At 42.9% G+C, this 27,376-nt stretch overlaps 1 protein-coding gene across 1 annotated transcript; it reads left to right on the top strand.

Moving 5' to 3' along the window:
• Positions 1 to 1,236: 1,236 nt before the first annotated feature.
• Positions 1,237 to 24,155, top strand: LOC118388807 (probable G-protein coupled receptor). The gene is made up of 4 exons (XM_035778288.2): positions 1,237 to 1,638; positions 4,417 to 4,788; positions 19,692 to 19,852; positions 20,142 to 24,155. Exons 2-4 carry the CDS (start codon positions 4,547 to 4,549, stop codon positions 21,041 to 21,043), a joined length of 1,305 nt encoding a protein of 434 aa, XP_035634181.1. The 5' UTR covers positions 1,237 to 1,638; positions 4,417 to 4,546; the 3' UTR covers positions 21,044 to 24,155.
• The last annotated feature ends 3,221 nt before the right edge of the window (positions 24,156 to 27,376 follow it).

Raw genomic sequence — 27,376 nt, 5'->3', positions numbered from 1 at the left:
ATCACCTTGACCATTCGGATCGATGGGCGACTACGGGAACGAAGGAAGGACTTGAGATTCGATTTCACTCGCCAGTCCAAGGTTCCACCTCATCTTCCTGTGGGCTCGGAAGTTGCCAGGACCTCCGGGAAGTGTTCAGTAAGGCCCAGGCCACTTCACTTCCGCTGCACCGACCCTATGACTGCGGGATTGACCTTCTGCCAGGCACCACTCAGTCCTGGGGACGAATGTACTCTCTGTCGGGTCCGGAGACCAAGGCTATGGAGACCTACATTGAGGACTCCTTAGCTGCAGGGTTCATCCGTCCCTCTGCCTCCCCCGCCGGTGCAGGGTTCTTCTTTGTGGAGAAGGACAAAACCCTGCAGCCATGCATCGACTAAGAAAGTATTTACTAAAATAGCAGGGTCAAATAGTAATAATCACAGTGCTTGTCGAGGGTGCAACAGGTCTGCACCTCAGGAGTAAATGTTATTTGGCTTTTCATAGACTATCATTCAGAGTATCTCTACCGCTCCTGCTGTCTCTATAGAGTTTAAAACAGCAGGTCTGGGACAGGTAGCACATCCGGTGAACAGGTCAGGGTTCCATAGCCGCAGGCAGAACCGTTGAAACTGGAGCAGCAACACGGCCAGGTGGACTGGGGACAACAAGGGGTCATCAGGCCAGGTAGTCCTGAGGCATGGTCCTAGGAATGATTTAAGAGTACTGTAGATTATATATGTTATAGATTTGATTTGATTTGTGATACATTCACTCACATAGTAGCCTTAAAAACACATTGTGCCTGTCAAATAAATGTCTTTCCAATTCCCACTCATCTCACAATATTCAGTTTGGTCTTCACTGATGCTATTAAATTACTTTTTGCAACTGTTTTCCAAATAAAATAAAACATGTTGAACCCCTAACTGTGTGTGTGTGTGTACTCTTAGGACCCAGGGGAGTCCTGGAGGGACAGGAGGAGGACAGAGAAGTGTGTGTTTAGGCTGATGCATACCATTCAATGTGTGACAGTCACAGCCATATACTGACTGAGAGATGAGAGAAAGAGAGAGTGAAACAGAGAGTGTGGGCGGGACAATGAGGGTGGGCGTAGTTTCACAAAAGCATCCTCACCAATGATCCTCTGTTGATGATGTGATTCTAACGTTGACTGGTGCCTAGCCCCTCCCCCATCTAGCCAGCCAGCTGTGCTGTTTCTGAGTTCCCTAGTCTGCACATCACCTATCAGTCTATCGCTCCTCTACTCTGACACCAGTCCTACCCAGGAGTCCTTCCCACAGGACATCCGTCCATCAGGGATACTTATCAATCGTGGACCAGGATTAGAAGGAGCAGAGTGCCAAGCTTTAAGCCATCCTTGTTGTCAGATTTAGAGGTTGATAGGTACTGAAAGAGGTCTGGAGGGTTAGGTAAGGGTACACCTGTTGTCTTAGCATCTGTTGGCACCGACCCAGACTTCAGAGCCTTATGGCAGGCCTGGATACATAAAATACATAATGGAATTCCAGTCCACCTGGGAACAGAAAACCCCCTGGACAATCCACGTAGTTCACCCTACATAACTCAAGAGGAGTGGGAGTTGGACGGGAGGATTTTATGTTTTTATGATAAACATCCATTCACAACTCATGTCAGGTGAGTTACGATTTAATGATAAAAACATTGATTTGAATCATTTAAAACAAAAAGGTTTCTGTCCTGTGTGTGTAAGCACGTCCAGGTTAACCAACTAGATTTGGTGCCTGAAATAAATACTATAAATACTAATAAATACCACTTTATAGTGGTGCCTATGTTGATAACACTTATTGTGCAATTTGATTTTAGATATACACGTTGAAATAAGATAAGAGAGCATACATGTTGAAATAAGATAAGATAGCTTACATGTTGATATAAGCTTGGGTAGCCTATTATTTAGCTGGAGCTCAGTGTGTTAAGTGTGTTAGGTTTTAATTCCCAGAAGAAAAAAAACTCTAAGGACATTACGAAAGCTTAAACCAAGTTACATTTTTCCCAGAGGGTCAATACAGCTGCATTAGACAAAACACGTTTCCACCACCACACGTATATATACTCCAGTTTAGGCACTCCTCCTTCTCTCCAATCCTTACATCTATTATGGTTCGACAGGAGGACAAAGTAATAGGGTAATAAACCATTGTTTCTCCCTTAAGGGGATCTGACCTGAACTCAACCCCCTTGATGTCTAATCCAAAGATCTCCACCCGTATCCCCTACTAATCCTGTGACTTCCTACCGCCCACCCAAAATTCCAAAGCCATCTGACTCCTACAGATAACCATTAACTTCTGATGTAAAAACCAGTCTCTATCACTCCTCATATACTATACCTCTGAGTATAACAATGTTCCAAGTTTAACCCAGAATCAAACTGTTGTTAATCGATGCACAACAACCTCTTAAAGACGGTTGTATTCTGATCATCAGGAGGATGTCTCACATCCAAAGAGGTGTGATTTATTTGTGGCAGATATTTTTTCGTTTCAATCAAATTGTACTAGATCACTCATTCAAGTCCATAATACCCTCTTGGTCTCCTGAAACTGACAGTCATTTTTTTCATTTTTTTGCATGGCCAGTTCAGAAGCCTAATTTATGCATTTAAAGGAGATGCCAAATGCTGTATGTAGGCTTGACACTAGGACAGGATGAAAACGGGGACATCCTTTCATAACTTACACAAAGACGTACCTGCACTGACTCGTCCTTTTTGTACTGTGGATAAATCTCATTACTAACATGGCTTGCCAATCCGCCGGACGGCCACCAGAGCCGATTACAGAGGGAGAGAGCATCAGTAGAGCAGCACTAGTCTACCAGCAAGCACATGGAAATAGGACACAACAGAACAGCATGCATAGTCATAGGTTCTGGGAAACTGATGATGCTCCTTGCACAGCCGTGATTCAGGTGACAGTGTGTGTGTGTGTGTCTGTGTGTGTGTGTGTGTGTGTGTGTGTGTGTGTGTGTGTGTGTGTGTGTGTGTGTGTGTGTGTGTGTGTGTGTGTGTGTGTGTGTGTGTGTGTGTGTGTGTGTGTGTGTGTGTGTGTGTGTGTGTGTGTGTGTGTGTGTGTGTGTGTGTGTGTGTGTGTGTGTGTGTGTGTGTGTGTGTGTGTGTGTGTGTGTGTGTGTGTGTGTGTGTGTGTGTGTGTGTGTGTGTGTGTGTGTGTGTGTGTGTGTGTGCGCGTGGGTTGGTGTGTGAGTGAGTGAAACAAGCAGGAACAGCAATACATTGAAGGTTGGGGTTTTCGTGTTTGCGTCCCTCTTATCTTCATGGCACACACATGAAGGGGAGCAGAGCATAATATGTGAGCCATGTGTGTGGTGATAAAGTTGCTTTGAAGTCACCCACAAACTTGATATCACTGTCCCTCTGACATATGACAGACCTTAAAAAGGTTTAGATGCACAGCTACAGTACATAAGAAGGTAGTCAATACGCACATACAGTTCTGATAAACAGGAGCAAGTGAAATGTTAATGTGACGAGGCCTATGTTGTGCATTGTTGTTACCGAAAGCTGAACACAGTGTTCGTTGAACTATATTGTATTTGATAGAGATGGAGATCAAGTCTGTTCTGGTGAGAGGTTGTGTGTGTCTTTGATGGCCCTATGCAGGCCCTACACAGTCAGGGTGACACTGGGCACATACTAATCAACAGTGCCAGTCCCCCGCAGCTGCATGGCTAAAACAAGCAAGCTCATTATCTTCCATTTCAAAAGGTTAGGGAACGATAGAAGGATGGAGGAGAAAAGAGAGAGGGAGAGTGTCCTCTCCTCCATGAATTATTCCTATTGATCAGGTCCCTATCCTCCTATCCTCTTAAAGAGAGAGAGGGGGGGGGGGGAGAGAAAGAGCATCCTTTCTTTTATAAATAGTCCCACAATCCAAAGGGAAATGTTACAGATGTCCTTTTCTACAGATTTAGGGTCGATAGTAGTAGACACCTGTGTCAATCAACTGTGTTGAAACTAGTGGACAGTATCAACACAGAGGGGTTAAATCGATGGATATTTGTGAACACAAGGGATGGGCCAACAGTGAAGTGTCTACAAAATGAAAGCAAATTATATTCCTAAACAATAGAAAAATGTCACTTCCGTTGTGGATTTGATGTTAAATAGTTGTTATTATCCCTTGAGAGTATTAAGTAGGACATTGCAATAATGAAAACGGAACAGGGCTTAGCATGCGGAGATAATCTCATCATTCTCTTGCAATGGTGAATTATGATGTCAGTGTTTGTGTTGTTTTTGCCAATGTGTATTTCAAGGTGAAATACACATTGGTCTACAGAACTTGGCTGATGATGTTTTACTGTCAATACAGAAGTATCCCCAAAAACACAACCAGTCCATTGATGATGTCTTCCTTTTTCTTCCAACAGGGAAACGTAGTTTAACCGTTTGACTCTTAAGCAGAAGGAATCATCTGGCTCACCACACCAGTGAAAGATGGGGGAGTCTAGGCCTAATGGAACGCTTTTTATGTCTGTTCTGGAACTCTCATTGTGAACTATGGAACACTCTTTTTCACCTCTGACCCCTGACCTCAATGATACGACAGCCAATGAGAGCCTGTGGTGGGGGCTGGGGGCGCCCCTCCCTTCAGCCCCTAGCAGACAGCTGGGCACCTTGCCTAACTCCCAGACACGCTTCAAGGACCTGACAGGGATATTCTTCATGGTGACCCTGAACGTGGTGGCGCTGCTGGCTAACACAGCCGTGCTGGTGGTGGTGGTCAAAGCGCCGCACCTCAGGTACTTTGGTACTTTTTGATTTGATTTATTTGACCATTTAAAAACATAATTCAACCACAATTGATAATCATCAAGGATAACACATAAGTGACTACAATGCGTAATCAACAAGAATAACACATAACAGTTTTGCAACTTATTTCCATTGTGGCCATCTTGTTTTGGCTGGCAGGCTGGTAAAAAATACACCAGATTATAAATGCATAAAAACAGATACACTGTACATCATAAAAGGAACTTGGGTCCCCTATGACTTTCTAATGCACCGATAATGTATGCACACTCTCCTTGTTTCTATTGCGTATACTATTAAATAATTGAGTTGTATCTTCTGGAATTTATATATATATATATATATATATATATATATATATATATATATATATATATATATATATATATATATATATTGTACTTGTTTGACCAGACATCAGTGCTAAAAGTTCAATTTGTTCTAATGAACACATACAGAAAAAAATACATTTCAATATATTAACATCACGTAAAATGTATTTCCGATACATGTACATACATTTGTATCTTTGCTCAAATGCATGTAATGCCTGACAATATTCCAGAAACGCATGGCTATGACATCTAGTCCACAGGGTGGCCCAAGTGGTTCCTAATTCGACTTCGTAAATGACTGTAGATCATCTTTGGGACCACCAAGCCAAAACATCTGCAGCGATATCATTTCAATGTGACGGTGTTTTAAAAAAAACAAACATTTGATTTCCCCTCATTTTAACATTATAGTACAGTAAGTGCCTCTCCCCAGGCTAATTAAATAGGCTAAGGGAGAGGTACAATTTGCACAATATTTACCCTGAGGAAAATGGGGGAGGGTCATGCTTTTTCAATTTCAGTCAGGGGGAGTTTAGTATTTTTTATTTATTTTTAGTCCAAGGGAGGGTCATGTCATTTGTAATAGATTAAATGTCATATTGCTCAAGGTTTGAGAGTTAGTTGCTTATTATAGCATTTCATGTGTGCCCAATGATGCCCCTATAGCCTAAACCAGCCTTTCTCAAACCCCAGCACAGTTCTGTGGATGAATGCTTGCAGGCCTGCAGCATATTTGTCTTGAAAATGGTGTATTTTGTGTTGTTGTGGTCTGCAGCATATTTGACTCAAATAAATACTTGCCGTAGACCTACTTGCCCAATGAGCTGAACTATGCATGACACAGTAAGCGAATTGTGTCACCATGACTAAGTATAGCTACACAAAAAACACACAGACACACAAGCTAACCCTGCTGTGCAGCCTGCATGCTCTCTTTCTCTCTGGATTTTATTCAAATGAGACCTGCCTGCCAAAACTAGTCTGTGGGATATATCAGACTTGCCTCAGTAACAACGCTATGAAGTTTTCGAAAATCTGCAGACATTTAGAAACAAAGTATCCACATCTCAAGCATGAACCAGATTTTTATTTTTACAAAAAAGAAAAGTCCAACCAAGCAAAAATGCTGCACAATAATTTCACAGACAATGAGAGTTTACTGAAGGTGTTACGTCTCTCGTCGGAAGGCATGGACCAAAGCGCAGCGTGATAAGTGTTCATGATATTTATTGATCAAAACACTTGAAAAAAATAACGAAGAGAAAAAACAAACAGCTCTGTAAGGCAAATAAACCATACAGAAAACAACTACCCACAAAACACAGGTGGGGAAAAGGCTACCTAAGTATGATTCCCAATCAGAGACAACGATAGACAGCTGCCTCTGATTGGGAACCACACTCGGACAAAAACAAAGAAATAGATAACATAGAAATAAAGAAACTAGAATGCCCACCCTAGTCACACCCTGGCCTAACCAAAATAGAGAATAAAAGCTCTATGCCCCCCGGGGACTGGGGACCGTCGCTGGAGGCTCCGGACTGCGGATCAACGCTGGAGGCTTCATGCCATGGATCATCACTGGAGGTTCCGTGCCATGGATCATCACTGCAGGCTTCGGGCCATGGATCATCACTGGAGGCTTCGGGCCATGGATCATCACTGGAAGCTTCGGGCCATGGATCATCACTGGAGGCTTCGGGCCATGGATCATCTGCCATGGGGCGGCAGCGTAGCCTAGTGGTTAGAGCGTTGGACTAGTAACCGCAAGGTTGCGAGTTCAAACCCCCGAGCTGACAAGGTACAATTCTGTCGTTCTGCCCCTGAACAGGCAGTTAACCCACTGTTCCCAGGCCGTCATTGAAAATAAGAATATGTTCTTAACTGACTTGCCTGGTTAAATAAAGGTTTAAAAAAAAAAAAAAAAAAAAAAAAAAAAAATCACTTGAGGCGTCGGGCCATGGATCATCACTGGAGGCTTCGAATGTGGAGCCGGAACAGGTCTCACCGGACTGAGGAGACATACTGGCAGCCTAGTGAGTGGAGCTGCCACAACACGTCCTGGCTGGATACCCACTCTAACTTGGTGAGTGTGGAGAGCTGGCACAGGACACACTAGGCTATGACGGCGCACTGGAGGCATAGTGCGTAGAGCCAGCGCAGGACACACTGGACCGTGGAGGCGCACCGGAGGTCTAGAGCACAGAGCTGGCATAACTTGTCCTGGCTGGATACCCCCCTTAGCCCAGCAAGTGCGGGGAGCTGGAACAGGCCGCACTGGGCTTTGCTGGCGAAACGGGGACACTATGCGTAGAGCTGGCACAGGATAACCTGGGCCGAAGAGACGCACCGGAGGCCAGGAACGCTGAGCCGGCACAATCCGTCCTGGGTGAATGCCCACTCTAGCATGACCACTGCGGGGAGCTTGCACAGAGCGCACCGGGCTGTGGATGCGCACTGAAGGCATGGTGCGCAGAACCGGATAGGCATGGTGTGCAGACCGGTCACTCGCTCCCCACGGTAAGCACGCTCAGGTCTGAACCCTGACTCTGCCACCCTCCCCATGTAAACCCCCCACACACACAATTTTTTGGGGCTGCCCCTCATGCTTGCCTCGTTGCCGTGACTCCTGGTATCGCCGCCATTCCTCCCTTGCTGTTTCCGCCTGTTTCCATGGCAGGGTCTAGTCCCCTGCCATAACCTCCTCCCATGTCCGTGAGGTCCTCCACTCACTCTTCTCCCGGGCCCAGGATCCTTGCTCCTCCTGGCCACGCTGCTTGGTCCTTTGGTGGTGGGTAGTTCTGTTACGTCCAACCAAAATACAGAATAAAAGCCTCTCTATGGCCAGGGCGTGTCAGAAGGCTTCATATTTCCTCTCTCATAACATTTTCCAGGCTCCTTTCACTATAGTTGAAAATATGGTCATGCCCTCAGTTGTGGATCCTTGCCAAGAGGTTTTAGACCCAACTGCTGCTACAAAGATCAGTGTAATCCCACTTTCCAATGACACTGTCACACGTAGAATCCAGGATGTGGCAGATTATGTTGAATCACATGCAGGTTTTAGACAGAGCCCACACTTTGCAATCCAATTCGATGAGACGACTGACATTTTGAAATGCACGCTTCTTGTATATATTCGCTACATGTATGAATCATTTCCTTGTTGCAAAGAGTTGCCTCAAAATTCAACTGCAGGTGAAATATTCAATGTTCTGAATGAGTACATAAAGGGTCATGAATTACATTGGGACCATTGTATCGGGATCTGTAGGCCTACCGTCGAGACAGCTGCTCAACCTATCCATGCAGGATCACGCAAGTGACATTTCCCAAGCATATTAAAAAAATTGCCGATTTCAAGAAAAAACTGGGCATCTGGAGAGACCGAGTGTATAGAGGCATTTGGCTAGCAATATCAAGCTATGACGCATGCGCTTGCCCGGTCTAGTCAGCATGCCACAGCTTATCACCGGTTCTTGATAATAAGCTATTGGAGCTGTCCTGTGACCTGCACGCTCATTTTAATGAGATGTGTCTGTCCACGTTCTGGCTGTTCAGCAGCAGAGAATATCCGCAACTCTACAAGATGGCAGTGAAGACATAAAACCCCCTTCATTCTACCTACTTATGTAAGACCAGTGTCTCCTCTCTTGCTGCAACATAATCAAAATATTGCAACAGACTAGCTGTTGAAAACACCTTGACACCTCTATGGTGTCCCTGGCACAAAAGGTTTGAGAAAGTCTGGCCTATAAAATGGGCTTAGGCCAAGGCTATATGAGGAGCATTCTTGGAGAAGCACATGGCAAAGTTATATTTCATAGTGTGTGCCCTGCTGGGATGGTGTATATAAAACTAGACTACAGTACATCACACACTGCAATGGACGGGTGTTCCCAATCATGAGCCCCAGCCTGCCCTGCTCTTGCTGATGTAAACCCTTTTGTGCCGCCTAACCAATGACTGTGCTCTGTAACGGTGGCACTTTTGGAGGCAAGTCAATTTGTCCAAAAATGCTATATCTGTGCGCACAGTCTAGGCCTACTGATACCTTGTTAAGCTGTAAAAATGAGAAGGAGGACCAGAGGTAAGGTTGCTATTGCTATAATTGATTTGAATAAAAACAATGTTTCATTACCCATAATGAAGCAATTAATCCGAGTTTTTATTGACCTCACAGTAACCCATACTCGAGTAATATACATACATTACTATGATGGGCAGCACATGGGTGCTGAAAGTAGGCTAAGTTGAGAACACCTAATTAATTTAAACATTCTTCACTTTAATTTTAATGTAGGCTAATAACAACAGGAGGGCTTTGTCTTGTAGCCCATTTCCTCCTATTCAATAAATAAGAGGTAGGCCTACCTGTTTGTCAGACAAAATGATAGTCTACTATCCATAGATTTGGTCAGCCAGGTCCTTCAGTCATCATGCACTTAAATATGTCAGTGTCAGTGAAGAGCTTGGTGTGTTGAGTTAAAACCAGGGCTTGAATTGAGGAGGTATGTGAGGGTACTGTGGCTTTTGTTAAAGTAAAGGGCTAAAAGCATAGGCCTACCCTTTTTTAACTTAAGTTTAATGGACCTGATTGTATAAAGCGATCAAAAACAACACTTAAGTGCGCAATGCTTTACACTAAAAACAAGCTGTAAGATGCAGGGGAAAGTCACAACTCTGATGCATATGGGATATATTTGGTTTGTCTCTACGACATTCAGAGGCTGTGCTACGACCTTCTTTAGCTGAGGACAAGGAGACAAAAAATGTACTTTGCTTGGAAGTAATGAGTCTGTCACTAATTGACGTTTGACATTTAAACAGGCTATTAAAAACCTCTCAAGGATCGGACCATTTTTTCAATTTTTGCCTAAAATGGGATACCCAAATATAACTCCCTGGAGCTCAGGACCTGAAGCAAAGATATGCATATTCTTGATACCATTTGAAAGGAAACACTTTGAAGTTTGTGGAAATGTGAAATTAATGTAGGGGAATATAAATCATTAGATCTGGTAAAAGATCTAATCTGCCCGTCATCTTTAAAATGCCAGAGAAAGGCTACAATGTATTATTACAGTTGAGGCACAATTTAGATTTTGAACACCAGATGGAACCAGTGTATGTGCAAAGTTTTAGACCACGTACAGTTCAAAATGTTGTATCACGTCTGCCCAAATGTGCCTAATTGGTTTATTGATACATTTTCAAGTACATAACTGTGCAGTCTCCTTATACAATAGCATGGTATTATTTCATTGTAATAGCTACTGTAAATTGGACATTGCAGTTAGATTAACAAGAATTTAAGAATTCTGCCAATGTCTATGTCCTAATCACATTAGCGTACGTTAAACCTCTCTAGGCTAGACGGGACGCTACCATGCCACCTGGCCAACATCCAGTGAAAGTCCAGGGTGCCAAATTCAAACTACAGGATTGTAAATATTTTACATTCTTGAAAATACACATGCAATATGTCAAAATAAAGCTTAACTTCTTGTTAATCCAGCCACAGTGTCAGATTTCAAAAAAGCTTTACGGCGAAAGCAAACCATGCGATTATCTAGGGACAGCACCCCATCAAACATACACAGACAATCATATTTCACGACACAAAACTCAGAAATAACAACATAATTCATGCATTACCTTTGAAGAGCTTCTTCTGTTGGCACTCCAATATGTCCCATAAACATCACAAATGGTCGTTTTGTTTGATTAATTCTGTCATTATATCTTCAAAATGTCAATTTATTTGCCGCGATGAATCCAGAAAAACACTGGTTCCAACTCGCACAATATGACTACAAAAAACATAATAAGTTACCTGTAAACTTTGTCCAAACATTTCAAACAACTTTCCTATTACAACTATAGGTATTTTGTAACGTAAATAATCATTAAAATTTAAGATGGGATAATCTGCGTTCAATAGCGGATAAAAACAAAGTAGAGCAAGCTTTCAGGTCGTGTGCCCCAACCACAACAGTACACTAGACTCGACCCTCGTTCTGAACAGCCCTACTTCTTCATTTGTCAAAGGAAAAACATCAACCAATTTTTAAAGACTGTTGACATCCAGTGGAAGCGAAAAGAGAGTGACCTCAAAACAAAATATTTCTGGATGGTTTGTCCTCGGGGTTTCACCTGCCAAATCATTTCTGTTATACTCACAGACATCATTCAAACAGTTATAGAAACTCCAGAGTGTTTTCTATCCAAATATACTAATATGCATATCCTAGCTTCAGGGCCTGAGTAGCAGGCAGTTTACTTTGGGAACACTTTTCATCCAGACGTGAAAATACCGCCCCCTAGCCTAGAGAGGTTAAAACCGTCCCGTGGGGGGACAATGATCCTGTAGAGGTTATTAATGTGTTTGAGCCAATCAGTTGTGTTGTGAAAAGTTAGGGTTGGTATACAGAATATAGCCCTATTTGGTAAAATACCAAATCGATATTATGGTAAGAACAGCTCAAATAAGCAAAGAGAAACAACAGTCCACCATTACTTTAAGACTTGAAGGTCAGTCAATGTGTAGAATTTCAAGAACTTTGAGTGCCTTTGAGTGCAGTCGTAAAGACCATCAAGCACTATGATAAAACTGACTCTCATGAGTACTGCCACAGGAAGGAAAGACCCAGTGTTACCTCTGCTGCAGAGGATAAATTCATTAAAGTTACCATCCTCAGAATTTGCAGCCCTAGTAAATGCTTCACAGATTTCAAGTAATAGACGCATCTCAGCATCAACTGTTCAGAGAAGACAACATGAATCAGGCCTTCATAGTTGAATTGCTGCAAAGAAACCACTACAAAAGGACACCAATAAGAAGAAGAGACTTGCTTGGGCCAAGAAACACGATTAATGGACATTGGACCAGTGGAAATCTGTCCTTTTGTCTGATGACCGGTGGAAATATGTCCTTTGGTCCAAATTTGAGATTTGTCATTCCAATCGGTGTCTTTGTGAGACGCAGAGTAGGTGAACGGATGATCTCTGCATGTGTGGTTCCCACCGTGACGCATGGAGGAGGAGGTGTGATGGTGTGAGGGTGATTCTCTGGTGACACTGTCAGTGAATTATTTAGAATTCAAGGCACACTTAACCAACATGGCTACCACAGCATTCTGCAGCGCGAAACGCCATTCCATCTGTTTTGCGCTTAGTGGGACTATCATTTGTTTTTCAACAGGACAATGACCCAAAACACCCTCAGGCTGTGTAAGGACTTTTTGAACAAGAAGGAGAGTGATGGAGTGCTGCATCAGATGACCTGGCCTCCACAATCCCCTGACCTCAACCAAAATGAGATGGTTTGAGATTAGTTGAACCACAGAGTGAAGGAAAAGCAGCCAACAAATGCTCAGTATTTGTGGGAAGTCCTTAAAGATTGTTGGAACAGCATTCCAGGTGAAGCTGGTTGAGAGAATGCTAAGATTGTGTAAAGCTGTCATCAAGGTAAAGTGTGGCTACTTTGAAGAATCTCACATATTAAATATATTTTTATTTGTTAAACACATTTTTGGTTACTACATGATTCCATATGGTGTTATTTCATTGTTCTCATAAGTCATAGTTCTTCGCTAGAAAAAAAGTAGAAGTAAAAATAAAGATAAATCCTTGAATGAGTAGGTGTGTCCAAACTTTTGACTGGTACTGTATACAGTGCCTTGCGAAAGTATTCGCCCCCCTGAACTTTGCGACCTTTTGCCACATTTCAGGCTTCAAACATAAAGATATAAAACTGTATTTTTTTGTGAAGAATCAACAACAAATGGGACACAATCATGAAGTGGAACAACATTTATTGGATATTTCAAACTTTTTTAACAAATCAAAAACTGAAAAATTGGGCGTGCAAAATTATTCAGCCCCTTTACTTTCAGTGCAGCAAACTCTCTCCAGAAGTTCAATGAGGATCTCTGAATGATCCAATATTGACCTAAATGACTAATGATGATAAATACAATCCACCTGTGTGTAATCAAGTCTCCGTATAAATGCACCTGCACTGTGATAGTCTCAGAGGTCCGTTAAAAGCGCAGAGAGCATCATGAAGAACAAGGAACACACCAGGCAGGTCCGAGATACTGTTGTGAAGAAGTTTAAAGCCGGATTTGGATACAAGATTTCCCAAGCTTTAAACATCCCAAGGAGCACTGTGCAAGTGATAATATTGAAATCGAAGGAGTATCAGACCACTGCAAATCTACCAAGACCTGGCCGTTCCTCTAAACCAGGGGTGTCAAACATACGGCCCGCGGGCCGGAACCGGCCCCCAAGGAGGTTCGATCAGGCCCGCAGGATAATTTGAAAGTGGAAAAAATGCATAAAAGACATGGAATTAATATTTTTAATTCGCTGCAATTCATGGATTATCCGCTAAGGGGCGCACTCTTTCCATCAGAGTAGAAGACAAGCCGCATCACTGAGTCAGACTGAAAACAGCAGACGGTATCAATGCGCCATCTGCTGCTTGTTACGACGTTGTTAATACCTTGGTCTCTACCTCTCCGCTACACCCTCATTAGCCAAAATGTCGTTATCCAAACGGAGAAAAGTAGATAAGGAGTGTAGAATTTTCAAAGAAAAATGGACCACGTCCTATTTATTTACAGAGATGCACGGAAAACCTTTGTGCTTGGTGTGTTTGCAACAAGTTTCGGTATTGAAGGAATATAATATTCGACGCCACTACGAGACTCATCACAGCGAAAAACTAGACTAACACCTTTAAAATGCTGCCTTAGATACTGTTTGCATTGAAAGAATACAGCTCTGTGAAGATGAATCCTTACTGTGGTGATTTAAAAAATGTGCACTTTAATGTTAGTCAGCAGCTTCAAAACAAAAGTTGTGTGATGGAATTCTACTGTTCATACAACTCCATAAATTTTCAGTATGTATTGTATGTGTATGTATGTTTCATGTATGAAGTTTACAGATTTACAGGACAGGCGAACACTTTCTTCATTACACATTTAAAATCACTCTCCTTAGTTTGTAAGGTGTACGCAGGGATTACATTTAGATTTTATATGCGTATGTGTAAGTGGTTTAAAAATTCCTTTCTTTAAAAGTCTCATTTAATCTTAAAGTGCATTACTATATTTTTCAGTACCAATTAAAGTTTTGTGCCTTTGTACAATCAGTGGGATCAGTTGCAATGCATATTTGTGAATGATAAAAGTAAATTGCACATTTGTCTAAGGAAATATGAGGTGTTTCATGAAATGTTTTGTAAAAGGATAGTTCATTAAATTTCAATATTTTCCTAATGTTCTTGTGCTTCTTTACACCAAAACAAAGGAAAGACATGATATTTTGGTTATTTATAGCAGAGTATGGTATAATTTTAATGGTCCGGCCCACTTGACATCTCCCTAGGCCGTATGTGGCCCACGATGCGAAATGAGTTTGACACCCCTGCTCTAAACGTTCAGCCCATACAAGGAGAAGACTGATCAGAGATGCAGCCAAGAGGCCCATGATCACTCTGGATGAACTGCAGAGATCTACAGCTGAGGTGGGAGACTCTGTCCATAGGACAACAATCAGTCGTATATTGCACAAATCTGGCCTTTATGGAAGAGTGGCAATAAGAAAGCCATTTCTTGAAGATATCCATAAAAAGTGTCGTTTAAAGTTTGCCACAAGCCACCTGGGAGACACACCAAACTTGTGGAAGAAGGTGCTCTGGTCAGATGAAACCAAAATTGAACTTGCAACAATGCAAAACGTTATGTTTGGCGTAAAAGCAACACAGCTCATCACCCTGAACACACTATCCCCACTGTCAAACATGGTGGTGGCAGCATCATGGTTTGGGCCTGCTTTTCTTCAGCAGGGACAGGGAAGATGGTTAAAATTGATGGGAAGATGGATGGAGCCAAATACAGGACCATTCTGGAAGAAAACCTGATGGAGTCTGCAAAAGACCTGAGACTGGGACGGAGATTTGTCTTCCAACAAGACAATGATGCAAAACATAAAGCAAAATCTACAATGGAATGGTTAAAAAATAAACATATCCAGGTGTTCGAATGGCCAAGTCAAAGTCCAGACCTGAATCTAATCGAGAATCTGTGGAAAGAACTGAAAACTGCTGTTCACAAATGCTCTCCATCCAACCTCACTGAGCTCGAGCTGTTTTGCAAGGAGGAATGGGAAAACATGTCAGTCTCTCGATGTGCAAAACTGATAGAGACATACCCCAAGCGACTTACAGCTGTAATCGCATCAAAAGGTGGCGCTACAAAGTATTAACTTAAGGGGGCTGAATAATTTTGCACGCCCAATTTTTCAGTTTTTGATTTGTTAAAAAAGTTTGAAATATCCAATAAATGTCGTTCCACTTCATGATTGTGTCCCACTTGTTGTTGATTCTTCACAAAAAAATACAGTTTTATATCTTTATGTTTGAAGCCTGAAATGTGGCAAAAGGTCGCAAAGTTCAAGGGGGCCGAATACTTTCGCAAGGCACTGTATATACAGTGGGAAGAAAAAGTAAGTGAACCCTTTAGAATGACCTGGATTTCTGCATAAATTGGTCATAAAATGTTATCTGGTCTTCATCTAAGTCACAACAATAGACAAACACAGACTGCTTAAACTAATACCACACAGGCAATTGTAATTTTTCATGTCTTTATTGAACACACCAGGTAAACATTCACAGTGCAGGTTGGAAAAAGTATGGGAACCCTTGGATTTAATAACAGGTTGACCCTCCTTTGGCAGCAATAACTTCAACCAAACATTTTCTATAGTTGCTGAACAGACCTGCACAACGGTTAGGAGGAATTTTGGACCATCCTTTTTACAAAACTGTTTCTGTTCCACAATATTCTTGGGATGTCTGGTGTGAACCGCTCTCTTGAGGTCAGGCCACAGCATCTCAATCAGGTTGAGGTCAGGACTGACTGGGCCACTCCAGAAGGCATATTTTCGAATGTTGAAGTCATTCTGTTGATTTACTTGGGTTTTTTGGGTTGTTGTCCTGTTGCATCACCTAACTTATGTTGAGCTTCAGTTGGGCGGACAGATTGCCTTACATTATTCTGCAAAATGTCTTGATAAACCTGAGAATACATTTTTCCGTCGATGATTGCAAGCTGTCCAGGCTCCCTCCACCATACTTTACAGTTGGGATGAGGTTCTGATGTTGGTGTGCTGTGCCTTTTTTAAATCCACACATAGTGTTGTGTTCCATTCAAACAACACAACTTTAGTTTCATCTGTCCACAGAATATTTTGCCAGTAGCGCTGTGGAACATCCAGGTGCTCTTTTGCAAACTTCAGCAGTGGACAGCAGTGGCTTCTTCCATGGGTTCCCCCCAGTTCCCCCCATGAACACAATTCTTGCTTAGTGTTTTACATATTGTAGACTCATCAACAGAGAAGTTAGCATCTTCCAAAGATTTCTGTAAGTCTTTAGCTGACACTGGGATTCTTCTTGATCATTGAGCATTCTGCGCTGCGCTCTTGCAGTCATTTTTGTACGATGGCCAATCTTATGGAGAGTAGCAACAGTGCTCAAATTTATCCATTTATAGACAGTTTGTCTTACATTTAACTGACTTTTAGAGATACTTTTGAAACCCTTTCCAGCTTTATGCAAGGAAACAATTCTTAATCTTAGGTCTTCTGAGATCTCTTTTGTTCAAGGCATGGTTCACATCAGGCAATGCTTCTTGCGAATAGCATACAAACATTTTGTGCATGTTTTTTATGGGTGCAGTGCAGCTCTAACCAAAATCTCCAATCTCGTGTCATTGATTCAACTGCAGGTTAGTTGACTCCTGACTCCAAAGAGCTTTTGGAGAAGTCATTAGCCTAGGGGTTCACATACTTTTTTCCAAACTACACTGTGAATGTTTAAATTATGTATTCAATATAGACACCAAAAATATTTTAACATCAGGGGTTTAAAACGCCTTAGAGGCACCAGGGAATCCAAATGTAATGCATTTTGTAAGTGATCCCAAAAATCTGGGGCATGAAATTAAAAAAGGATTTACCTAATTCCGTGGACACTCGAGGAATCTGAAGAGTTAACCAACCCTGTGAATGGGTTTGGTATCTCATTTTTTTTATATGTTAGCAATGAAGTTAGGTAAGTTGGAAGCTTGTGTAGAAGGGCTTTGTAAACAAAAAGGGAGTAATAAATTGATCTACAGGACTTTAATGAGGACCAGCCAACTTTTTGATGAGGGATAAAGTGGTGATTATTAAAACTGTCACGAGTTCTAAAGCAAATGGCAGCTTTAAAATAGCCTGTTCGACAGTTGGGGCAATGGCATACATAACAGTGTCATCTGCATGCAGATGAATATGACACGTTTTAACAGATAGACCAACATTATTTACAGTTGAAGTTGGAAGTTTACATACACCTTAGCCAAAAACATTTAAACTCAGTTTTCACAATTCCTGACATTCAATCCTAGTAAAACTTCCCTGTCTTAGGTCAGTTAGGATCACCAATTTATTTTAATGTGTGAAATGTGAAATGTCAGAATAGATATCAAAGGCCTGGGAAAGGGTATCGAAGGCCTGGGAAAGGGTATCGAAGGCCTGGGAAAGGGTATCGAAGGCCTGGGAAAGGGTGTCGAAGGCCTGGGAAAGGGTATCGAAGGCCTGGGAAAGGGTATCGAAGGCCTGGGAAAGGGTATCGAAGGCCTGGGAAAGGGTATCGAAGGCCTGGGAAATGGTATCGAAGGCCTGGGAAAGGGTATCGAAGGCCTGGGAAAGGGTATCGAAGGCCTGGGAAAGGGTATCGAAGGCCTGGGAAAGGGTATCGAAGGCCTGGGAAAGGGTGTCGAAGGCCTGGGAAAGGGTGTCGAAGGCCTGGGAAAGGGTATCGAAGGCCTGGGAAAGGGTATCGAAGGCCTGGGAAAGGGTATCGAAGGCCTGGGAAAGGGTATCGAAGGCCTGGGAAAGGGTGTCGAAGGCCTGGGAAAGGGTATCGAAGGCCTGGGAAAGGGTGTCGAAGGCCTGGGAAAGGGTATCGAAGGCCTGGGAAAGGGTATCGAAGGCCTGGGAAAGGGTATCGAAGGCCTGGGAAAGGGTGTCGAAGGCCTGGGAAAGGGTATCGAAGGCCTGGGAAAGGGTGTCGAAGGCCTGGGAAAGGGTATCGAAGGCCTGGGAAAGGTCGATAAATAAGACAGCACAATAAATGTTTTGATCCAAGCAATTTACCACATCATCTAAAACAAGTGTAGCAGCTGTAACTGTGCCTTGTCCAGGTCTAAAAACGTATTGGTGCACGTTAAGAATAGAATGAGAAGTTAAAAGAGCTAAAAGTTATTCAGGGATTCTAAAACTTTGGAAAGGCAATATATTTTGGAAATTGGACAGTAGTTTGAAGGATCTCCTCAGATATGTAGGGGGAGGACGTATATAGGTCAGTGGTTCTGCAATATGTGGGGCAGCAAGAAGGGATTAAGTGAATCAGACCCAATGTTTTTTTTTAACATCAATCTTTAGCAAAGCACTTAGTACATCATAGACATCAAAGGGTTGAAATGAAGATAAAGTATGTGAGTCTGAGGTGACTAAATGACTCCCTCTATGGGATTAGATTATCATTTTAAATGCGTGGCCAGCGGAAGCAGAATGGTTATTATGAAAAGCACCACAAATTGTAATTTTGTTTAGAACGGGGCCAGAGGCTGTCAAAACCTGCTGGGGCAACGAGGAGGTGGTGTTTTTTTTTTCAAAGATTTGACCACTTTTCAGAAATTGCCTGGATTACCACAACTCTCTGATACACAATTCAAGAAATTAGTTGATTTAGCTTTCTTTCTTTTTTTTTACCAGGGATAGACACTTATTTCTGAAATGTCTGAAGGACTGCCAATCGGATGTAGAATCAGTCCGTCTCGTCTTAGCCCAAACTACATTTCTTTCCTGTAATTCCTCAGACAATTCATGAGTAAACCAAAGATTACATCGTTTTTTTTACCCTTAGTTTTATGTACGGCACACATTTATCTGCAACATTGTTAAACAGGGTAATACAAAAATTAAGGGCCTGATCCAAGTCATTGATAGTTGACACTACCCCCCTGTCACTCAACCCCATCTCAAGCAAAAAAATGTAGCTCATTAAAATTCCTAAAATATATCTTTGTAGTAATGTGTGAGCGAGATTGTATAATCATTGGCAAATATCCCATTTGCTGTCAATTAATGAGGGGCATTTGTTAGAATTGTTAGAATCTAATTGAGTCAATTTTTCTAGGTATTTAAAGACGTTGCGAGTTGTTTTAGTTATCAGCTCAGTTAGATACAATACAAATACAAATATATTTCAGCCCATCACATACTGGCATCAACCAATCTAGATTAAGATCAATCACTATCTGTAATTCAGATTAAACAGTTGGACAGTTAGACAGCAGGTCAGACAATTTGTTAAGGGCACATATGGAGGCCGAGGAAGAGCAAGAGTTCCACATTTAGGACTAGACATTCAAAATGCTTAGGGACAGAGGTGCTTCTTCTCTGGGGATTAATAAAGTTAAAATCATTCAATTCAGGAAGTTTGCCTTTGTGTGCCACCTGTGTGCGGTGGACCTGCTGTGTGCCGTGCTGCTCATGCCCCTGGGAATTGTGTCCAGCTCGCCGTACTTCGCCAGCGTGGTGTTCACAGTGCTGGAGTGCCAGATGTACGTCTTCCTCAACGTGTTCCTCATCGCAGGTAAAGTACAAGGCACAGACACAATTTAGGGCTGCATCATAAATGGCACACTATTCTGTATATAGTGCACTACTACTCACCAGGACTTTGGTCAAAAGTAGTGCACTATACAGTGGATGGGGTACCATTTCTGATGACTTTAAGCAATCAATTGTTTGATTTAGATTTGTGTTTTTTATGTTCAAATATTAATCTCTCATTTTTTGTCTTCTGATTCTTTTTATCACTTTCATTTGGTTGTTGTACTGTGTGTAGTGAATTATAACGTTTGATTTTATATGAATTACAGCCTCCATCTTCACCATCACGGCCATCAGCGTGGAGCGTTACTACTACATTGTCCACCCCATGCGCTACGAGGTAAAGATGACCCTGAAGCTGGCCGCAGCCGTCATGGTCCTGGTCTGGGTAGCCTCAGCCCTCCTGGGACTGGCCACTGTGTTCGGCTGGCCCAGCTATGGCAGCCTGAGCTCCATCAGCGCCGCGCACTGCTCTCTCCACTGGAGCCACAGCGGCCACCGCCGGGCCTTCTCTGTCCTCTTCACAGTGGCCTGTTTCTGCCTGCCTGCTGCAGTCATCTTTGCTGTGTACTGTAACGTCTATAAAGTGGCCCGCGTGGCGGCTAGACAGCATGGACCGTTACCGTCCTGGACGGCCAGCCATCTTAAACACCGCTCAGATTCCATCAGCAGCCAGACCACTATCATTACCACCCGCAACGCCCCCAGGAGGCTCCACCAAAAAAGGCCCTTTGGTGGGGGCAAGGCCGCCTTCACCCTGGTGGTCATTGTGGGCCAGTTCCTGCTCTGCTGGTTGCCTTACTTCGCCTTCCACCTGCACCTGACTATCAACAACCCGCCCAAGGTCCCACCTGACCTAGAGGAGGCCGTCACCTGGCTAGCGTACTCCTCCTTTACCATCAACCCATTCTTTTATGGGCTGCTGAACCGCCAGATCAGGGAGGAGCTGTGTAAGCTGCGGCGCTGCTACTCCACCCGGCTGGCCCTGTCCAGCGGCCACGAGGGCTCGGCTCACGAGAACTTCCTGCAGTTCCTCCAGAGAACCAGCTGTACGGTGGAGACCAGAGCCAGCTTCACCTGCACATCCAGCCCCAGGAACACCCTGGACCAGACAGCGCAGCAGACAGCTGACTTCAGGATACCTGGACAGATACCGGAGGAGTTCAATTAAAACGCCCCTGATATACTAACCTGGAACCCAGTGATATACTGTTACTGTATGGACACAAGCACCTGACTGCTGAGTTAAAACTGTTAAAACACCTTTATATATTCCCAGAGCCTTCATTAGGAAAACGTTGCACATCTACGAGGGATCCAGACCACTTGTAGAGGAGCCAAAGTACATCGGTGGATGCTTTTTGCCCTTCCACGTCACTTTATTCATAGAAGATCAAGATGTTTAGGCTGTCGGTCTGACTGTGACTGACAATAACTTCAGCACGAAGTTGACTACAGATACAAAGTTACCAAAGTATTAGCACATTTGACAAACAAGCGAAGGATAAAATGGTGCTTCAAATGAAAACCGAGATGTCTGCATTAAAAGATCCATAGCCTATAACGGCCCATATAGCCTTTTTCAATCATATTGAAATCATTTCATGTTCAATCCCACTGGGCACAGATGGTTCAACATCATTTATTTTAAATTACGTGGAAACAACATTGATTCAATCAGTGTGTGCCCAGTGGGATCAATTTAGTTACATTTTGCCTCAATGTGTTTCATGATGTGTGACAACATTTGTACAATGATGTGCCCAATCTGTGATTCAGTGCATTATTATTGGGTAAGCATAATAAGCTGCCTCAATAGCTTATTTACAGCCATGGGTGGTAATATCTCTCTAGTAGCTGATCTGTTTTCAGTATTGTGGAATAGTTCTCATGTTAAGATATGATTGAAATGGAGAAAGCTGATTCCCGAGAGCAGCGCTGCTTTTCTTTGGATCCTATTACTATCGACGCGTGGTCTAACGACGCCCTTAGCGAACATTATCTTAACGTGATTGTTTAGGAAACGCAATTACAAAGTTGCTTCGTAAATAACGGTACATCTGATATGATCGTCATAATGCTTAAGTTACAGTACATCGCAACTGGGAAACGAGGCCCCGGTCCCAGATCAGTTTGAGCTGTCTTGACACTCCTGTTGTCATGCCTGACAATGACCGTTGTTTCCACGTCATTTCAACCAAAATATTAAATGTGATGACGTTGAATCAACATGGAAAACTGATTGGTCCAATGAATGACAGGGTGGCATTTTGGGTTAATTTCACATTGAATTCACATTAGTTGACAACTTAACTAAAATGTAAGTCAAATCTAGATGTTGTACTGACATCTGTGCCCTGTGGGAGACCACATCAATGTCAGTCCAGTGGAGCAACCGTATGGCCCCCTACACACTTCCCTTAAAACACACAGAGACAGGCCTCCTGAGTGGTGCAGAGGTCGAAGGCACTGCATCGCAGTGCTAGCTGTGCAACTAGAGAACCTGGTTCGAGTCTAGGCTCTGTCGCAGCTGGCCATGACCAGGCGATGCAATGCATGCTGACACGGTTGCCAGGTGTACGGTGTTTCTTCAGACACATTGGTGTGTCTGGCTTCCGCGTTAAGCAGGCGTTCTGTCATGAAGCAGTGTGGCTTGGCTGGGTTGTGTTTCGGAGAACGCACGGCTCTCGACCTTCCGTACGTGAGTTGTAGCGGCTGGACTGTAACTACCGATTGGATGACATGAAAAATGGGTGAAAGAAACACACAGAGACAGCACTTGAAGGGACTACAAGTAGTGTGTTTCTTTTGATGTTTCCATTTTATTAATTTGATTGAGTTTATTGTGTTGTTGCATTCCGAGATTAGTCCAGCATATACCTTACGTGCATTAAGTCCTGAAAGATACAGTTGTCTCAATTATGATTTGTTCTTTCTTGCTACAACTACCACAAATTGTGGGACTAATTCTACTACCAACCATTCCAATCACCTATATTACTACTAGTATATTCTACTACCACTACTACTACAAGTACAATGTTTGAGTTGAGAGACAATACAAATTAATACTTGAATAATGCTATCTACACTGTACTATACATCCACTGTCTGAACAACTTTGATTATTTATTATTTATTCCATGTTCAATATGGTGAACATTCAACACTCTCTAAGTGTAACAGGTGAGTTATTTCTATTACACCATATCAAATGTGATAATTTAACTATTTGGTTCTCAGTTGAGGTTTAATTGCAATATTCTTAACTATGTACAGTTTGTTTCTTACAAAACAATGTGTTATTATACACTCTGTGTACAAAACATTAGAAACACCCTCCAAATATTGAGCTGCGCCCATTTTGGCCCTCTGAACAGCCTCAATTCTTCGGGGCATGGACTCAACAAGGTGACAAAGACGCCAATGCATCCCACAGTTGGGTCAAGTTGGTTGGATGTCCTTTGGGTGGTGGACCATAGTTGATACACACAGGAAACGGTTGAGTATGAAAAACCCAACAGCTTTGCAGTTCTTGACACACTCAAGCCGGTGTGCCTGGCACCTACTGCAATACCCCGTTCAAAGGCACTTCAGTCTTTTGTCCTACCTATTCACCCTCTGAGTGGCATATACATACACACTCCATGTCCCAATTGTCTCAAGGCTTAAAAATACTTCTTTAACCTGTCTCCTCCCATTTATCTATACTGACTGAAGTGGATTGAATAAGTGACATCAACAAGGGATCTTAGCTTTCACCCACATTCACCTGGTCAGTCTGTCATGGAAGGTGTTCCTAATATTTTGTACACTCAGTGTATGTTATCATAAGTTGCATTGCATTCAATAGGCTACCTTTTACATGTGATGGCAGAGACCGCCCTATCAAAGGGGATTTCTTTCTACATGGACTAGTTGTTTTTGCTTTAACTCTGCAAATAAACTTCTGAAGGAGCTGTTTGCAAGAAATTATGATTATGTTGTTATGAAAAGCAAGTACTTTACTTCATATATATGGGAAAAAATCCATTGCTTAACAGCTCTCAAGTGGTCATCTCTAACACCTGTTTCACATGTGTAGAGCTCGCCAGCTGAGTTAGCCATGGCTCGTTGGTCAAAGCCTATGGGGAAATGAATGAGGTTTAACACAGGCTTAGGACATCTTATACGTTTTATTCTATGAGATAATATCAGCCAGTTACATGACTTCTATGAATTATGAAGCATTTATGTGCTTGTTTTGATTACATAAATGCTTTTAAAAAAAGGGGGCATTAGCTGATGAAAAAAATGTATATAAGATATCCTAAGCCTGTGTTTACCACAGAACTTATTTTTGTTGTTTATCCAACCCCCCCCCCCCCAACCCCAACAAAAAAAAACATTAATTTCACCATAGGCTTTGACCAATGAGCCATTGAAGAGTTAGCCTCCGTTAGAAAAGCCATTACTATTGCTCTCTATACAACCACAGATGAATAAAGACAAATGACTTATATTACTTATATTACTAGTTCCATTATGTTTATTCATAGACGTTGTGTATAAATGATCGACTGACATACAGTGAAAGGATAGTACAGCCTCCATTATGTTTATTCATAGACGTTGTGTATAAATGATCGACTGACATACAGTGAAAGGATAGTACAGCCTCCATTATGTTTATTCATAGACGTTGTGTATAAATGATCGACTGACATACAGTGAAAGGATAGTACAGCCTCCATTATGTTCATTCATAGACGTTGTGTATAAATGATCGACTGACATACAGTAAAAGGATAGTACAGCCTCCATTATGTTTTATGCAATACAAGTACAAAACTGTTTACAGTTCAAGTTAAGGTGTCAAATGAGGGGAAATCATTTCCCCTATAACTCCCACAAAGCACAGAGAGAGAGATTTGATTTAAGGGATAACATTATGGGATAGTAGAGACAGACATGGATGATCAACACAGAAAGAACATTGTGAACTACATTTTTAAAAGCCTTTTGTGTCCCCATGGCCCAGATTCGAACGAAAAGGGGAATCTGCAAACAGATAGATAAATGAATAGATAAATAAACAGATTAGTGGAATAGCTAGATACACTGTATATGAATAAGCTCCAGTTCCTGGTCCAGCTATGCCCACTCATGCAGGCTGGCTGGGTTGCCATGGGAATTCCCAGGAAATACAGGAAGTTGGAGCATCTTGGGTGTTTGGAGGGAATTTAGGGCAAGACTTTCGCTTGTGACAGCCAGACAGAGGAAATGCATCCTAAACTGATTCATACACACACACACACCTGCTGAACACACAGACAAAAACAAGGTCAGAGTATTTTTTATTGAGGCTAAATGTTTTATTTAAACTTTATTTAACTAGGCAAGTCAGTTAGGAATACATTCTTATTTACATTGAAGGCCTAGGAACAGTGGGTTAACTGCCTTTTTCAGGGGCAGAACAACAGATTTTTACCATGTTAGCTCAGGGATTTGATCTAGCAACCATTTGGTTACTGGCCCAAGGCTCTAACCTTTAGGCTACCTGCCGCCCCAAGGGCCAAATATTGTCTTAATATCTGTGATAACAAAGTGCCAGATGATGGTGCTCTGCTGTTTGGTGTGCAAATATATTGAAATTACTATCACCTCTGCAGGGGAACATTTACAGAAATGTATCCAGAATTAACAATGATAGGCATGGTATTCAGGATGCAAACTCACCACTGGACACCAGCAAGCTCGGTCTCTGGACGCAAGCAAGCTCTGTGCACGCACACATACGTGTACTCACACAGAGGGAGTAATGCTCCATTTTAGGATTACAGTGTGCTGGCATAAAATAAGACACAACTCGTATTAAGCCTAGGATTAGTTCCCTTTATACACACACACTCTCTACATCTATACGCACATGCACACACACACTAAAACAAACGATTGCCTTAGTGTTCAACCGACACCAATTTGCATCTCATATTATCCCTGTCTATCTCGAATTTACCTGAAGTAGATTAAAATACTTCAATTAGTGTCGACCATGCACAAAGGTGAAGTTATGGACAGAGAGAAGATTTGATTCCCGGTTTCTAAGCTGAGCTTAACATATTTTCACATGATTTTGAGGTTTATTGTGGTTTAAAAAAAGTTGATTTGATATGTAAGAGCTTGTGTAATTGTAGACTTCACCGTATACTGTCAACACAATGGATTTATCGTATACCAAAAACAACCACTGCATGTCACGGTTCATGAATCCACTGCCTCTCTCTCTCTCTCTCTCTCTCTCTCTCTCTCTCTCTCTCTCTCTCTCTCTCTCTCTCTCTCTCTCTCTCTCTCTCTCTCCTCCCCGTGTTTGTGTGGGCGTGGTTCCCAATCTCGGCCTGATTGTCTGCGCCAGCTGGAACCACTTATCTTCCCTTTATATGTTCTGTAACCAGTGTTTCTTGTTGTCAGATCGTTGTTACTTCCCTGAGGTTGTGTCGTGTGTCTGTGCTCTTCTCTCGCCGCCCTTGTGTGGATTATCTGCTGTGCTCCTTCCTACCCATCCGGACACACTCCCCTGGATTTCTCAGCACGCTATCAATGGAAGATGCGCCCTAGTCCCTGGGTCGGATTCCGTCTGAGTACAGTCTGTCTGTCCTGTTGCTGTTGTAAACTGTATCCATTAAACCATCGTTGCTTGCATCTTGCATCCGCCTCTGTATTGTCACAGAACGATCTGACCATACCATGGATGCAGCGAGTTCAACGAGTCTGACCGAATTCATTTCCCGCAGTATCACGAGAATGGATCAACAAGAGGAGAACATCTCCAGCACAGATCGGGCAGTACAAGCCCTTGCGACGCAGGTATCCCAGCTGATCCAACAATTACAACATCTGAGGGGTTCCGCTGCGCCACCTACACCGGCAGTTCAACCCGCCCCGCCAGAGCCGGATTCCCAGCTAGAGCCACGGCTACCGACACCAGAGGGTTATTCAGGTGATCCTGACTATTGCAGAGCCTTTCTTACGAGATGTTCCATGCATTTCTCGTTGCAGCCACGGACCTTCAACCGTGAACAGTCTAAGGTAGCATTCATACTCACACTGCTATCAGGCAAAGCGGCTCTTTGGGGAACGGCGGTGTGGGCGAACCAGGACCCATGCTGCACCTCTTTCCAGACACTCTCCGAGGAGATGAGAAGGGTCTTCGATCGGCCCGTGGCGGGTAGGGAGGCGGCCAGACTACTCGCTGACCTTCGCCAAGGAGACCGTTCAGTATCGGAATACTCCATCCAATTCCGCACTCTGGCCGCAGAGTGTCAGTGGAACGAGGAGGCGCAGTGGGACATGTTCCTGCATGGGCTGGAGGACCGGATCCAGAAGGAGATTTATGTTCTGGACCTTCCCAGGAGTTTAAATGGACTAGTGGAACTAGCCTTGAGGGTCGACGCTCGTCTGAGTCGTATTGGCCGCCGAGCATGCCCTAACAGACCGTATAACGACACGGAGGGCGGGCATGCCA

The sequence above is a fragment of the Oncorhynchus keta genome, chromosome 10 (genome assembly GCF_023373465.1).
Source record: "Oncorhynchus keta strain PuntledgeMale-10-30-2019 chromosome 10, Oket_V2, whole genome shotgun sequence".
Taxonomy (NCBI): Eukaryota; Metazoa; Chordata; class Actinopteri; order Salmoniformes; family Salmonidae; genus Oncorhynchus; species Oncorhynchus keta.
This window is presented reverse-complemented; position numbering and strand designations above follow the sequence as displayed.